Source organism: Saimiri boliviensis, chromosome 7 (assembly GCF_048565385.1).
Source record: "Saimiri boliviensis isolate mSaiBol1 chromosome 7, mSaiBol1.pri, whole genome shotgun sequence".
Taxonomy (NCBI): Eukaryota; Metazoa; Chordata; class Mammalia; order Primates; family Cebidae; genus Saimiri; species Saimiri boliviensis.
The window spans coordinates 118,202,497-118,219,561 of NC_133455.1; the positions used below are offsets into that span (position 1 = coordinate 118,202,497).

The 17,065-nt window shown below is 45.0% G+C and overlaps 1 protein-coding gene across 3 annotated transcripts in view; it reads right to left on the reverse strand.

Annotated features, from left to right (window-relative positions):
• The window catches only part of ETV6 (ETS variant transcription factor 6), a 246,973-nt gene continuing 229,908 nt past the window's right edge, over positions 1-17,065 (reverse strand). For all 3 annotated transcript variants that reach the window (XM_074403277.1, XM_039461675.2, XM_039461674.2), the window contains 3 exons: positions 6,798-6,940; positions 5,355-5,455; positions 1-692 (listed from right to left, as the gene is read on the reverse strand). In XM_074403277.1, coding sequence (XP_074259378.1) covers positions 587-692; positions 5,355-5,455; positions 6,798-6,940 — 350 coding nt within the window. In that variant the 3' untranslated portion in view covers positions 1-586. The remainder of the gene's footprint in view (positions 693-5,354; positions 5,456-6,797; positions 6,941-17,065) is intronic.

Genomic DNA, 17,065 nt, shown 5'->3' on the forward strand with positions numbered 1-17,065 from the left:
TTTTATCTTTTTTAAAAGCATATTTTTTTTTTTCAGCCAAGACCCAACAGTAACAGGAACAAACCTAATCCATGTGGCAGGAAAAAGAGGAATCTGAACCCCTCTGTGAGTGTTCTCTCTCCTGACCAGCTGGGCTTGCCGCACTTTGGAAGATTTGCAAAAAATATATATAATAGATATATATTTCCATAGGAAAACAACATCAGATGTCTTCCCCTAGATGAATGATGAAGAGTCAAACTGCATGTTCTTAAAAAAAAACAAAAACAAAAACACCATGAAACTAACAAACAGTGGAAGGGTGAGGGTGAGGAAGTACAGATGGAGAGATTCCAAATGAGAAGGAAACGTGACATGCGAGTCCCAGCCTCATGCCCTCCGCCAGAATTCCAGCCCCGCCTTTGCTGGGTGGTTTGTCTAAGGTGCTCCAGGGTCCCTCTTGGTCTGCAAGAGGAGTGTCCCTGCCATTTCTGGGTTGCTTCCTTTTCCACTCTCCTTAGCCCGACTGCTCGGTCACACCTCCAGCAATCCTGGTGGGCAGGGGTTCCCTGGGCTGCTGGCCCACTGAGGTGGACTGTTGGTTCCTTCAGCATTCATCTTCTTGGTATATTTGTTCATCCAGCTCCTGGGACTCTAGGTGCTCCAGACGGTCTGTTCGGCCGCTCATGATTTCATCTGGGGTTTTCATAAACCTTTGGAAGAAGAAGTGGAGGAGTTAAGAGATTCCACTTTCCTAAAGCTGTCTTCACTCTGAACTCTAGCCTGCATATAAAGAAAGCCTCCATCACCTTATACAGCTGGAGAGCTACTGAACCCCAAGATTAATGCTAACTTAGTGCAAATTAGGAAAAGGTACCGCTTCCTTTGACTGTCTGAAAAGTGGCAAAATGATTATTTAAAAAGACCAGGGTCAGGCATGGTAGCTCATGCCTATAATCCTAGGGCTTTGGGAGGCCAAGGTGGGAAGATAACTTGAACCTAGGAGTTTGAGACCAGCCTGGGCAACATAGTGAGACCCCACCTCTACAAAAAACAAAAACAAACAAACAAACAAAAAACCACCAAATCTGGATATGGTGGTGTGCACCTGTAGTCCTAGCTACTTGGGAGGCTGAGGTGGGAGGATCCTTTGAGCCCAGGGCCACTGCACTCTAACCTGGGTGAAAGAGTGAGATCCTATTAAAAAAAAAAAAAAAAAAAGGTCTAGGATGTCTATGAGGTAGTGAGCACCCTTTGGGACTGTGTGGTGCATTACTGCATGACCACACGAGAAAGCCTTGGTCCAGATTACATATACATGTTTCTTTCTTTTAGAGAATGAGATTTCACAGACTCATGAGAGCTGTATATCCACTTCCATTCCAGACTGTGAGCCCAGGAAATGGTATTCAAAACTTAAATTTCACTCAAAGGATATAGTTAAATGTGAAGTAAAAAGTGCTGATAACAGGACAACGTAGTGGAGCTTCTGGAAAATTAGAAAGGGGGAAAAAAAATCGTTTACAACATTATCACGGATTCACCCAAAACGCCAGCAATGAACCCTCGTTAGTCCGCCTACCTTTGCAACTGGGGTGTACAGCAAGCCTTCTCTTCCTGTGCAATGGGTAAAACTGGAAGTGACCTCAATGACGTGTTTTGACTGTGATTTACAGGGCTCGGGAAGGCAGCCTGGTTGCAGATGTCCCACCTGCCCTGTAGGAGCACCCTTTCCACACCTCGTCTGTGCCCGCACACCTTTCTCTCCCCATATACTCTGCCCCTGCACCAGATAAACTCTCTTAGAATTTACTTCTCTCATGACTCCATATGCAAAAGCCTCCAATGACCCCTCATCAAGTCAAGGATACATCCTTTGGTCTGCCCACCAGGTCCTTCTACCTTATTTACCTAGGGAGCCGCTATTTTCCGCTATTCATCGGTCTGAACCCACCGCAGTCTAGCGGTCTTGCTCTTGTATAAATCATGGTGCACGCTCTCCTACACATCTTCAGCTTTTCCCTTATCTGGAATCCTCCTGGCTCTTCTCATGAGTTGAGTCCTACTCATTCTTTGTGTTCTGCCTCCTCATCAAAGAGCTGCTGAATGGCACTAGTCCATGATTTCAACACTTAAACGTTCACCTTCTTCAGCACTCAAACATCTTGTAAAGAGTACCTACAATTCAACACCTCGATTGATTGATTATATACTGGATCTTAAACCAAGAAACTTTCATTTTGTGGCAAGTCTGGCTTCTAACATTCATTTCCTCCAAGTGGGGTAATCTCTCCCTCACTAATAGCACTATTCCTTTCTCTTACTGAAAAATCTTTTATTGGAAGCCTATCAATCTTCTGGCTACTTACTGTTTTTTCCTGCTCATTACTGCCAAACTTCCCCGGCAATATGATCTGTAGCATCTGCAGTTTCTTCTCTTTTATGCCCTAACTAAAATTTCTCCCTCCACATCTGAAGTCAATAAGGAGTCCCTCTAAGCCAACTCCACAGATATGCTGTGCTTGGCCCCCGCAAACCATCCCTTTCTTCTTTTGACGACTTTCCCGTTATTAAGCTTCTGATATTCCACATCAGGCTGTCAACAAACATTTACTGAAAGGTGTCACATAGAATGATAAAAAGTAGAATCCTCTACCTTCTCGGAGCTTACAGTCTAGTTGTAGAGGAGAAGGACTTCACACAGGCTGAGCATCCCTAATCCGAAAACTGGAAACAGTTCTGGTCCCAAGCATTCCAGATAAGGGATACTCAACCTGTATTAAAAACAGAAATCCTGTAGTCGTAGCTATTCAGGATGCTGAGGCAGGAGGACTGCTTGAGCACAGAGTTTGAGGCTGCAGTGACTATGATCACACCACTGCACTCCAGCCTGGGCACAGGGAATCATATTAGTGTTTATGGCAGCTGGCAGTTTGTATTATGGTTTCAGGAGGCAAGGGAGTGAACCAGAGATAGAAAGAGATTGTTGAGTGAATCCAGATGTGAATCATGAAGTCCACACATCAGCTTCCACTGTCAGGGAAGCCTTTGCCTTTTTCTCATCTCCCAGGTCTCATGAAACTGCTTGTCACTGAAAGACTCCAAGCTGGGACCTTCTGGCAACAAGCCCTTGGAAATGTAGGTCCCAAGCTTCCAGCCCCTGCGACACAGAATAGAGTGGGAATGGTGCTGAAGAGCCGATGGCCAACCTAGCACAATGCCTGGGATACAGGAAGAGTCAAAGGGAACTCTAGTTTCAAAGTTGGTCGCTTCAAACAGCCGTGATGCCCCAGATGAGTAACAAAAATTCAAGAATTCTGGGTGGAATTTCCTTTTTTTTTTTTTTTTTTTTTGAGATGGAGTCTTGCTCTGTCACCAGGCTGAAGTGCAGTGGCATGATCTCAGGTAACTGCAACCTCCACCTCTTAGGTTCAAGCAATTCTCCTGCCTCAGCCTCCCAAGTAGCTGGGACTACAGGCTTGTGCCACCATGTCCAGCTACTTTTTGTATTTTTAGTAGAGATGGGGTTTCACCATGTTGGCCAGGATGGCCTTGATCTCTTGACCTGGTATCTGCCCACTTCGGCCCCCAAAGTGCTGGGAATACAGGCGTGAGCCACTGCGCCTGGCCTCTGGGTGGAATTTCTAATCTGAGACGAGGGTCTGTTTTGAAGGTGTCATATTTGGAATACTTAAATGTGATATTTAAGGGGACACACCCTATAAGAAGCTCTTGGACATTCACATTTAGAATTTCAGGGAGATTTTAGAGCTGGATATAGAGATTTAAGAGCCCAGGCGCTGAAGTGATAAATGAAGTTATGTGTTGGGATCAGTTCATCCACAAAAGGGGTATAGAGTGGGAAGAAAGGGGGTCAAAAACTGAGTTTAGGTTGAAGGATGAAGAAAAGGCATCAGGAGAGCCAGAGAAGGGTTTATTTTTATTCCTTCTATTCTGTTTCCCTTCCTTAAATAGCCTTTCCCGTTTCTTTTGAAGATCTCCATTGCTTTTACTATTCCTAAGTTACCATTCCTTCCCAACGCTAAAGACCAGATCCTCCTTGGTCTTTTCCAATAAATTAATCATATGAGTGAGCTCTTCAGTTCACACATGGTATCACTTCCTACCTGTATATAGATAATTCCACGTCTACAGCTCTAGCCCTGCCTGTCACTCTCTTTTGTCCCACCTGCCAAAACCCATCACCTAAGGTTGTATTTGTTGATCTCACTTCTACCAACCTGCACTGGGCTCCACTCATGACTGCTATCAGCACCAGAGGACTACTTCTGCCTCTCCTGATTGGACCTTCAGATCCCCCTCTCCTTCTAATTCCTACTCCTCTCTCCCATAGGACTTGGCATCGCAATCTATGTGGCAGGCTAACTGGGTGAAACTCATTAGCTATGAGGAATTCTGGAAAGAAGAATTCTACTGGAGCAGCTTTTAGACTTTTCTGACTACAAGTATTACAAGAAATACAATTTCCCATCACGACTCACTGTGTACATACACACCTAGCACAACATTTTCTTTTTTTTTTTTTTGAGACGGAGTCTCGCTCTTGTTACCCAGGCTGGAGTGCAATGGCGCGATCTCAGCTCACAGCAACCTCCGCCTCCTGGGTTCAGGCGATTCTCCTGCCTCAGCCTCCTGAGTAGCTGGGATTACAGGCACACGCCACCAAGCCCAGCTAATTTTTTGTATTTTTAGTAGAGACGGGGTTTCACCATATTGACCAGGATGGTCTCGATCTCTCGACCTCGTGATCCACCCGCCTCGGCCTCCCAAAGTGCTGGGATTACAGGCTTGAGCCACCGCGCCCGGCGAAGCACAACATTTTCATGAATCAACTGTCATTCTTGCTACATGTGATGCAGTTTGATATTTTCAGCTCTATCCTATCCTATTCTTACTTCATTTAAAAGAAGCTGTGATGGAACCATTCAATCTATTTCATGACTCACGGTGGGTCATTGCCTGCATTTTGACAAATACTGGTTTAGAAAGTTGCCTTCCAGGGTTGGTAACCTGGAAGTCTAGGTTTCATTCCTTGTTTTGCCTTGACTTTGTGCTTTTAACTAAACCGGAGTTGAATGCCACACAATATTATTTGGTCAGTGCGTTATTTTAAAGGTGAGTCAGATTCTGTTCATTTAGTTTTGGCTTTATCACGGGACGGGCATAAGTTAAAAAAAGTATTTTCCTTAAATCCTAACAAACCAGTATTTGGTATCCAGTTTGTAGCAATGATGGCTTTGAGAATCAGATAGGCAGGTAGAGATCTTAACAGTCCCCCAGCCCTGCCCGCTCCCCGTTATTTAAAGAAAACAGCATCCTCCCAAAAGAAGGAAAGGAGAACAAGGAAGTGCTACCTGAACAAAAGCCTTTGTCCTGGCTCCTTCCTGATAATGTTTAGTTTGTAGTAGTGGCGCAGGGCTCTGGACATTTTCTCATAGGTCATGTTTGTTCTGTTCTGTTTGTTCAAAGGAGGAAGGGAGAAAAAAAAGCACAAAGACACAATGAAATGAACCTCGGAAAAGGCACTGGGGGTGCTGTAAAAATAAAAGCACTTCAGCTGCTGCCTGTGGCCCTGCCAGTTTGGGAGCTACCTGCTAATCTGCTGCCTTCCAGGCACATCTGTCCCCACCCTTTAGCTTTTTATATTCACTGTCACCATGGTTTACTCCGAAGGTGAATCACCCTTTGTCCGAAGTCCTGGAACCCTAGCTAGTCAAGTAGATCCCGCAGCAGCCTCCCTTATTTCCTTTTCCCAAGACTGCTGCTCTCTGCTCAGCCCGAGGAATTTCCTGCAGGTTCCCCCTATCTCTGGGTCATCCTTCACCTTCTGACCCACACAACTTTTCTTTTTTTTTTTTTGTCATTGCAATGACCTTTTCTCAAACTCGTGTTTCTGGTCTGTCATTTTAAGGAAGACAAGTTTTTGTTTAAATTCCTGTTGTGGAAGCAAGACTACAGTGGTCCTGAGGCCTGCGGCGATGGTACAACGTGGGAGTAGCAGAGGGATTTTTCTCAGTGACTCACACATGCGAGTGTCTGTCAGTGGGGCCTTGCCATATTTGGTCATGGTCCGCATTACCCACTGCCTTCTTAGAAGGCTGCAGGTCTGGGCACACCTGGCTGGGCCTCCCTGCCTTCTCACTCAGCGGACTGGGGGGTGGGCCACCGTGCAGATGTCAGGCTTTACTTCAGGTCCGCCTGTCGGCGGGCTTGGGTCACGGTTACCCACTTTTCACATCCGCACGCTTTAGCAATCTTCCTTACTGCAAAAAACTTTATTCAATTCCATTCCCTCCTCCCGGTCTGGAAAAATTGTGGGGCAATCAAACTTCTTGCATTGCTTGCTTATAACGGATTTTTACAGTCAGAATATAAATATTTCATATGCAGAAATGGGCTTTTGTCAACACGGGAGTTTCTAACTGAGCGGGAAAGAAGTGACACTTCCCAAAGGTCCCCTGTGAGTCAGTCTTGCAGCACTTCCCTTTTACCCAGCTCCTAACAACAGTGGAGGTGGCAGGACCAGTTCAAGGGGAGTGGAAACGAGGGTCACTCGTGATGCAGCCCAGCAAACTGGGATACGAGAGTTAATGGGAACCTGGCCTCGGGAACGAATGGAAAGACATCTTTAATTACTTCCCTCCCTTTGCAACTGCCTAATGGCTTGCCCAGCAAGGAATAAACTAAGTAAGTATGGGCAGAAATAGACAGCAGAAGACGACGATTATCTTCCAATCCTGGGATAAAGACTTCATTTTCACACTAGTTTATGGAGCAGTTATCTGCTGCCCTTTTACCTTATGGTTTCCCCACAGTCGAGCCAGTCCATTGGGATCCACTATCCGGAATATTTTGGATTCTTTGTCCTCCCATCGGATGAAGTTTTCGTACCGGCTGTCAGAAAGCAACTGATAGACGTAATCCCAAAGCAGCCTACAGTCTACAGAGGAAAAGGGCAAGAAAACACTGTTGAAAATGTTTCCTGTTGAGGCACTAACCAGAAGAATCAGAAAATAATCCAGCAACCACTTCTGCCTAGCTTGGGCTGACCGATTGTCTAACTTCCTTATTTCACAGCGAAGAAATGAAGGCTCAGAGAGATGGAGGGAGGTCCTGTTGTGTGACCTTTGATGCATGGAGGCCACAGAGATGATCCCGGTGACAGCCTCCCTCCACAGATGAGGACACAGTGACCGGGAGGTCCACGGTCATAACTCACACTAAAACCTTGGCTGAGCCCATGTGAAAGACGGGCAGCAAGCTCTAACTGTGAATGAATGGGCTCTGAAAGTGTGTTAAATGCAGGCCAGAAGGAGAAATGGGTGGAAAGAGGGTCCTGATGCTCCAAAGAGAGCTGTGTGGTAAAAAAAAAAAAAAAAAAAAAAAAAAATGGTGGGGCATAAAGATTATCCTGTTGTTGGTGGGAGATGGATGGATAAAGACGAGAAGGGTGGGGTAGGCTAAAACACAGCAAAAAGGAGTGAGGAGTGAAAAAGAGTGGGAAAAGGAAAAACTATGTGGCGTGGTGACTCTGACTGTGGGAACTGTGGCTAGCGTGGTTTTAAAAAGAAATACAGATACTCTCATTCTATCACATTTTGAAGGCCTTTAAACAGTGTTTTGATATAGTGGATCATGGTAGACAGGAACCCAGTGCAACAGTCACTTTCTTCATTTGCAGAACTGATGTTAGAACCGTTAAGTCAGGCAATGGATATTAAGTGTGAAGTGATTTAATACGGCCGAGGCATAGTGTTGGACCTTGGCTTTCCGGTGTGGACTGGTAAATTTAAAGCGAAGACATGGCCAGGCTTGGTGGCTCACGCCTGAAATCCCAGCACTCTGGGAGGCCGAGGCAGGTGGATCATTTGAGGCCAGGAGATCAAGACCATCCTGGCCAACATGGTGAAAACCCATCTCTACTAAAAATACAAAAAATTAGCTGGGCATGGTGGCGTGCGCCTGTAGTCCCAGCTACTCGGGAGGCTGAGGCAGGAGAATTGCTTGAACACAGGAGGTGGAGGTTGCGGTGAGCCGAGATCGTGCCACTGCGCTCTAGCCTGAGTGACAGAGCAAGACTTCGTCTCAAAAAAAAAAAAAGACATGATACACACCTTCCCCTTTCTATTACTTTCTGGATGTGTGCTATGAAGGTGTGTGGTTGCCCTCCAGCAGAACCTGGAGAGGTAGCTGGAGACAGCTGTGTGCCTTCTAGGTTTAGTTAAAGGTTGATTTGCCTCCAGATGAGAAGCAGCAGCACCAATTTCCAGGTATTCACTCCATGATTCTGGAGATGCCCGCTTTTTATAGGCACGCGTCAGAATGGCTGGTGATGAAAGATCAATTATTGAACGCCAAGTATGAACTCAGTACTTTATCTGTATTTCTGATCCTCAGAGAGGTAGAAATAACCTGTGTGAGGCCACTGGGGTTTGCACTCCAGACTCCTGCTCTACAGTGTTCTTTTTCACTTTGGGCGAGGCCTGGGCCTGGCACATTTGAAAGGGGAGTATCCAACTGAGACTTGGAATATATTACAGCCAGCACATCTGCATCACAGAGAAAGACATACTCCCTTCTCTGGGGTTATATTGACAAGGGGAATTCAGTCGGGCCACCCTGGACACGCTTCTTAATCTTCCTGAGGTTCTGCTGCCTCACAAAATGGCAAGAGCAGCACTCGCTTACTTTACAGGATTATTGTATTAGTGATAATGGGAGCGAAGAGAAAGTAATACAAACAACAATGGTATTTAGTGGGTGCTATTTGTAGGTACCGAGCTGTGGCTGCTACAAGCCTGGTTTTATATCTGACCCTTATGCCGCCTTATGAGGCAGGTGCTGTTGCGATTCCTATTTTATAGACCAGGAAGCTGCAGCTAGAGGGTTTTGATGGTTTACTCAGAAAGACGCAGCTTATGAATGACACATAGGATCCTTGGCTCTGCGTGACCCTAGGGCCCATACTAGGACACACTTCCCAATGCAATTTCTAGTCTCAGAGAAACTTGTTAATGGGTAGGTTTGTAAAGTCTTAGTACTTTCCAGAACAAAGTGCACTCCGCTCAGTGTACCTTTTACCTTTTGTGAACTCCAGTGTTCTCTCTGAGCAGCAGAAGACACTGGCAGGAAAATGTGGCATTTTCCAGAAGCGTAATCTTTCAAAGAACTACCATTAAACGTACATCGACCCTAAATCTTTAGTATCCCTTACAGTATCCTTTCTTCTGTCTTAGCTGTGTTTAAACATTATGTGGTGTGTCATTCATTGTGTTTCGGAAAAGGACAAGCGGCATCCTTCTTAAAACCATGACACTGTAGTCCCGGAGTTTGAACTCCATTCTAACAACAGAAGCTGTCCACTTCTATTACCTACCCTGCCCTGCCAAACTGCATTCTGTACTGCCAGAGGGTGGGCTGAGGGTGGGGGGCCTGGAGAAGATGAACAACCCAAGAATCCTAAGTACCTTGAGAAGTCAGTGTCCTACTGTAGACTGAGAATAATCTAGCCCAGTTTTTTTTTTTTTTTTTTTTTTTTTTTGGAGATAGAGTCTTGCTATGTTGCCCAGGCTGGAGTGCAGTGGTGGAATCTCCGCTCACTGCAGCCTCTGCCCCCTGGGTTCCAGTGATTCTCCTGCCTCAGCCTCCTGGGTAGCTGGGATTACAGGCGTATGCCACCACACCTGGCTAATTTTTGTATTTTCAGTAGAGATGGGGTTTCGCCATGTTGGCCAGGCTGGTCTCGAACTCCTGACCTCAGGTGATCCGCCTGCCACAGCCTCCCAAAGTGCTGGGATGACAGGTGTGAGCCACTGCACCTGGCCAGTCTAGCTCATTTTTAAGGCATTGGAAGGAGGATGACTGCAGTTTCTAGGCAAAGCCGTAAAAAGTGGCCAAGTGTCTTTTTCCTTTGCAGGCACCTCCTTGTCTTGAATCACGTTCACTATAAAGGGAAAATAGAGCTCTGCTATGCGGTCTGAATATTCATGTCCTCCTCAAATTCAGCTGTTGAAATCCTAACTGCCAAGGTACCTTTGGGAGGTGGTTAGATCTTGGAGGCACCACCCTTGCAAGTGGGATTAGTGCTCTTTTAAAAGAGGCCTGAGAGAGACCCCTCACCCTTCCACCAAGGGAAGACACAGCAAGAAGATGCTGTCTATGAACCAGAAAGTGGGCCCTCACCAGATGCCCCATCTGCTAGGGCCTTGATCTTCCCTGCCCCCGGAACTGTGGAGCAATCCGTGTCTACTGCGTACAAACTTCCCAGTCTATGGCCGGTTGTTAGAGCATCCCAAAAGGACTAAGAACAGAACTCAGCTGTGGCTTCATATTCCAGTGTGTGTCCTACCATCACACAGCAGATACATTTTAATTTTCCGCAGTCTCTTCCAACTGGGAAACATTGACAAAATCAAGTATTATCACATAAAGTGCCTGCAAATGAGGGCTGGGCGTGGTGGCTTATACCTATAATCCCATTGCTTTGGGAGGCAGAGGTGGCAGGATTGCTTGAAAGCCCAGGAGTTCAAGACCAGCCTAGGCAACGTAACGAGACCTTATCTCCACCAAAAAATTTGAAAAATTATCCGGGCATGGTAGTGCATGCCTGTAATCCCAGCTAGTTGGGAGGCTGAGGTGGGATAACTGCTTGAGCCCAGGGGTTTGGGGCTGCAGTGAGCCATGATCAACCCACTGCAGTCAGCCTGGGTGGTAGAGTGACAGAGCGAGACCATCTCTCTTTTTTTTGTTCTGTTTTTTTGAGATGGAGTTTCACTCTGTCACCCAGGCTGGAGTGCAGTGGTGCAACCTCTGCTCACTGCAACCTCTGCCTCCTGGGTTCAAAACATTCTCCTGCCTTAGCCTCCCTAGTAGCTGGGATTACAGGGACCTGCCACCACGCCTGGCTAATTTTTTGTATTTTTAGTAGAGATGGGGGTTTCACCGTGTTAGCCAGGATGGTCTCGATCTCCTGACCTCGTGATCTTCCCGCCTCAGCCTCCCAAAGGGCTGGAATTACAGGCGTGAACCACCGTGCCTGGCTGAGTGAGACCATATCTCTAGGGGGAAAAAAGCCAGTAAATTAAGAGGAACAAAAGCAGATTGTGTGTAACCCCTCCCGTATCTCTTTATAGGTTTACAATCATTTTCACTTCAAATAGGCTGACACCACCACTGAATTCCTCTGGATTGGGAATGTGATTTTCTAGTGTGTTTATTTTAATAGATTTCAGCAATTAAGAAACTACCTGGTTGTCTTTTACAGTTTGATATAAAGACATTTTGCCCATATGAAGGTGGGTGACATCAGGACAGCCCTCTTGACTCCAGGCAGAAGGCACTCCACTCAGAGGCCCACTGTGGAGTTGAAACAAAGTGGACAGCTCCCCATCCACGAGCACGGGGGTTTTCACTGCATCGTTTCTGCTGCTTCTCTCTTACTGTCACGGTACGTTCTACTTCTTGTGAAACAGTGAAACGTCAACTGGACCATTTCTTCATGTAAGGGCTTAACCAGCACTGGGCTACCATGAATGACCTAGAATAACATTTTTAGGTCCACTGGGACCTAGAATGTTATCTACTTGTTAGATGGCAAAAGAAGGGTAGAGCTTACTAGACAGCACCATTTCCCTATAAGCTTCAAGAACATTTGTATCCGGCAAACTCTTTCCTTTCATAAATGTGAAAACAACCCCAAACAAGCTGCCGATTGATCATTTTAAATGACATTTAATCCAGCAAAGCCAACTTTAGCTGAGTAATAAAAACATGTTGACATTCAGGACATATTGAATTACTCAGTCACTAACAGGAATTTTGTGGCATAAAGCAGTTGTTTCAAGCTCAGAATGTAAGTGGCTTTTATAATATTATTGATTGTTTTGTTTCTTTGGTTAAAAATTATGCCTAGATGATAAAAAATAACTGCCTGACCACACAACAGGATTTTTTTCTCCTCGCTCTCTTTTTTTAAACAATTGACATTCAAGCCATGCCAGTTATTTTTGCTTTTAAGATTTCTATTAAATAAAAGGCAGATCCTCCTTAGGTTCCTAGACCCTTCAGAGGTTGTTGCCATGGCTCACCTAAAATTGTTCAGCCTTTTTGGAATCTCTGTCTGCGTAGATACAATGTTCTTTGATCCTCAATGGAAATGCATAATACTCTATAATAAAGTACACCACACTCTAGAAGTTCACGCCACTTCAAAACACTTGAACATATATGTCTAAAAATATTTTTGGATCACAAGGTATTCACTAATTTTAAGTGCATTTTTCTTAACTAAAGGGCTTTCTTCTATCTCAAGGCACATGGATATTTTAAAGAAATTGCCATTATTTTGGATTGTCTTTTCCATGAGAAGTAGTTCATGAAAATGTTTAGCTCAAGTAGCGTTCCCTCTCCTTCCTGCTGGGTGAGGTACCCTGGGTATCTGCAGCTAAAGGCATTGTAAAAAAAAATCCCTTCCTGTGGCTAAGGAGAAATATTTCCACTCCCACGTCTGTCTCTTACCAGAGACTCGTCGTATAAACTCATTAAGCAGAGATTGTAAAAAGATGGGCAATTCACACCTGACCAATACGGTCTCTAAAGAAAAAAAACCAAGCTAGACAAAACTGATGCTTAAAGAACTTGAGTAGGCAAGTCAAGTTACTGACATAGGGAATGTGTCATGATGGTGTTTAATTTAAATTTCAAGAAAGCTGCTTGTGTTGTTTTAACTGCCCAAGTAGAATTTTAAGGAAGGCCTGCAAATGATAGTCCCATGGGTATAATTACCAACAGAGAGGTTGAGTGTCCCTGTTACATTTTTGGAAATTTATTACCTAAAAATTAATATGTTTATTTTAAGTTTAGCAAAAAAACACACAAAGTAGCATACAAAATAAAAAGTTGCTACCAAGCTTTACAAATATGGTTCCGAACTAGGGGCATGTGGCAATATCTGGAGGCATTTTTGGTTGTCACGCTGGGGTGGAGGGTGCTCTTATCATACTAGCGGGCAGAGGACAAGAATGCTGCTAAATATCCTACAATACACTAAACAACCCCACAGATTATTATTTGGCCCAAATGTCAAGAGTGTTGAGAAACCGTGCTTAGAGAAACACGGTTTACAACATTCAGGGGGCCATCTGCTGCTTGGTCTTTTTTTTAATTCTCCTCCTCCATTCTAGATCAGCCATTACCTAGAAGCAGAAAATTGGTCAATCCAGTGCAGCCAGGTATGTGTGGATACACAGAGGTGTGTTTACAATGGGCAATTGCTTATGCTTTGCTGTGGCTTAGGAAAACAGAAACCACATGTGCACAGTGGCACGCTGCGGGAGGGAGAAGTGGAGGCAAATAATACAAAAATCTCCGCTTCCTGCCTTCCTGGGGCAGAAGAACAGTAGCTGCAAACGAGGCTGGACTTTCCACCTCTGATTACATAAAGTGTGAAGAAGGCTGGGAAACACCAGTAACTGACTGACACACCCTGCAACTGAGATCCAGCCGGCAGCCAGAACCTAATAAGGCCCAGCCTCTGCTCTGCTCAGGTGTGGGTGCAGCCTGGGAATTCACATCCAGGGACTGCAGAGAGGTAAGGACTCTGTATTACATCCCTGTGTGCCCTTGTACAAACTGGCATTTCCAGTCTCCTCAAGCCCCTTCTATTATTTTCCACTCTGCCACCATGCTGTTGATGTTTTTTTATCTTTTAAAAACATTGTCCTGAAACTTCCTCCTCTTTTAGGGTTCTTTGATTTCTCAGTCATTCACACTGAAAATAAAGTGCAGTGAGTCAGCCACTGGGAATATTCCCGCTGGAGTGATGGCTCCTCCCCTCCCCAGTGCTCATCTTATTCATCCCCTCCAAATATGGACAGCAGGCAAAGCTTCAAGGGAGGAGAAGCAGGAGCACAGAAGTAAATCTCCAAGGAAATAAGAAAACAGAGGTGGCCTCGAAGGGCACCCCACAAAGGCTTTCCCTGTCAGGGCTCTGCGTGGCTCCGCAGACAGCTGTGCAGGCTGCAACCACAGCTCCCTCAGAGTCCCTCTCAGACGGACAGGATGGCGGCTCAGCCGTGAGGCCGAGCAGGGACAGTAACACTTAGCAATTAACCTTCTTGTGCCATGCATTCACATGCTGTCTCATTAACAGTCAAAAGGGCCCAGAAAAGGGTATTACTCTTCTCAATACTACAGATAAGGAAAGGAGGGCTCAGGGACATTATGCACCTGCTTGGGAGACAAGAACCGGATTCCAATCCTGCTGACTTCCCAGTCCAAGCTTTTGCCACAGGCCCATGCTGCTTCCCTGGGACTGTTCAGGGCCATCTCTCCAGGAGCTCTAGAGGGTAATGGGCTACAGAGGTCTACAGAAGGGCGGCTCCCTGACACAGTGCAGGAGGAAGCGGCTCTTTCACCTGGTACTAAAACACTGGCATCTCTGTGGCTTCTGGGGACATCCCACAATGCTATCTTTTCTTTCCTGTAAACACAGACATTTATGCACAGATGCATGTGTGCAAAGGTGCACACATGACTGCACGCCCTGCACATTCCAACAGGGGCCGAGGGCTGAGACTCGCCCCAGCACTTTCATGCAGTCCCTTCACGCTTCCCTTTTATGAGTTCTTTCAGCCATCGAGGCTGTTCCTGAGGCTCATGTACAAAGAAAAAAAAAAAAAAAAAAAAAAATGTCCATGGGCTTCCTTTAAACGAATGCACAGCAGCATTAAACACTGCGGGAAGTGGAGATGGAAGCAAGATGCCAGAATACAGTGACTTCTCCGGGTCCTCGAAGCCCCTGAGGACAAGCCTCAAGCTGCTTTCTCTGGAGTCTCATGTTTTTTTCTTCATCTCACTTCAGATGCTTCCCGAATTGAATCTGTTTATATAATTCATCCAGTCAATAAAACCAAATCAAGAAAGTACACCGTTTTAGTTGGGTGAAAATTAGCCAGGCAAGAGACTTGATGTCGCCCTGATTAGAATCTTTTTGTTTCTGTTAGGGATGTAACCTTGAGAGAGAGTAAAGTCCCAACAGGCTACCTTTAAAGATTCTAAGGATTGCTGCAAAGTGTGTTCTAAGAGCGTTGGGAGTGAAGAGACCGTGAGCTGGGAGGAAATTCTGCGACTTGCCTGCTGTAGGATTCATGACCCAACTGACCAGTGATATCCTCACAAATCGACAAGTTCATGTTCACAAAGATGGAGGGACTTCAGCAAAAGTTGTGAGACACAAGGAAGGCACAATCCTCTATTTGGGTAAGCCATGGGCTTTAAACACCCAAATCCATACAGATTTAGGTCCCCACTTTTGGGTAGCAAATGAGGGGCTAGGAAATGAATGGATTATAAAACAGTTCCCTGTGTACCAACGAATCTTCTTCCTCGGCAGAGTTTTGGATTAAGGCCAAGGAAGAGACAGGCAGACAGGAAATCTGGTGGCTCAGGTTTTAACGGAATTAAAGCACTTTAAGAGGAAACTAAAATAACTGAAAAATTGTTGATTAAGATTTAGCTTTCTATAGCGAAAGTAGGGGCTTAGTTTGTGTACAGGCATAAAGCAAGGGGACAGTGCCTTCCACTCGCAAGGATACGAGATTTGGCATTTAGAGATGCTGTGCTCTGTCATCTAGAACAATGCCTGGCACATTAGCAGACGGGTGATAATTTTTGAATCAATGAATGAAGAACTACATAATCTAAAGTGTAAATAAATCATTTCTTACTTAGCTGTATTTTACTTATGTTAATGATGTTATTGTAACTATTCTGGTTGGTCTGCAAATACAGCCTGCAGTCCAGAACCCGTCTACTCTCTTACATAACTTGTTACTGTTCCTTTCACATGTCTTAAACGTGCCTCATCATCTAAAGTGCAAGTAATTCCTTGAGAGCAGGGACACTGTTTTCTACGTCTGCATCCTCTATGGCACCTATGATTCCAAGCACACTGACTACCAAGTACACAATGTCGCAAGGCAGAGAACAGCAAACGTTTTCTGTAAAGGGCCGATTAGTAAATATTTTAGGCGTTGCGGGCCATGCAGTCTCTGTTGTAACTCCTCAACTCTGCCACTGCAGCATGGAAGCAGACATCGGCCATACCAACTAAATGGGTCTGGCTGTTTTCCAGGAAAACTTGATTTCAAAAAACAGATGGTGGCTGGATTTGGCCCACGGGCCACAGTTTTCAATCCTTGCTCTAGAGGAGTCCCAGACCAGAAGGAAACAATAATTTGGGGAAGAACACTTAACAGAAGCTCGAGGCTAGACTCTTGATGTGTCTGAATCCCAGTTTCCTTCACCTGTAAAAAGCCCTTCTATCTTTGAAATCAAGTCCAAATAAGGAATTTCAATACACACTGAAAACATGACTCACAGATGACTACAGTCACACCTCAGCCACCTACAGGTGCTTGTGACCAATATACTTTTTGGCTTTGAAACACACTGGTGGGACACGGGCCAGTAAAACTTTGGTAGGTAAAGTTTTAGAAGATTGACAGGTGCTTTCTGCTAGGCTCCTTGCTCCTCAATAACCCATTCCTAAAGATACCAGACAGAAAACAAGCACAGAAAGAAGCAACTTTCTCACTGTTCCATACACCGTTGGCTGCTGGATTCAAAAACGACTCCAGAGATCCTGTTTCACTCCGTCTTGTGCTAAATTCTCTCCCGTAAACACTAGCCATTCAAACCTGGTAAACTTTTAATGACAGTCCTCCTCATCCCATGCGAAGTAAGTGACACCTTTAAAAATAAGCTACATGTTACATTTAAATAGATGTCATTTGTGATTTGTATTTAAACTGTCAACCACCTACTAAATTTCCTTTCTTATTTTAGTTTTTCCATATGGTAAATACCTAACAGACTACTTTGCATGTATCTTAGTTGTATGACGGCATTTCAGTGATATTAGATAATGAAAAGTAAGAATTTATGAAAAACTTTCTATATCGAGAGAGAGAGAGAGAGAGAGAGAGAGAGAGAGAAGAGAGAGAAACACGGCATCACTCTGTTGCCCAGGCTGGAGTACACTGGCACAATCTCGGCTCATTACAAC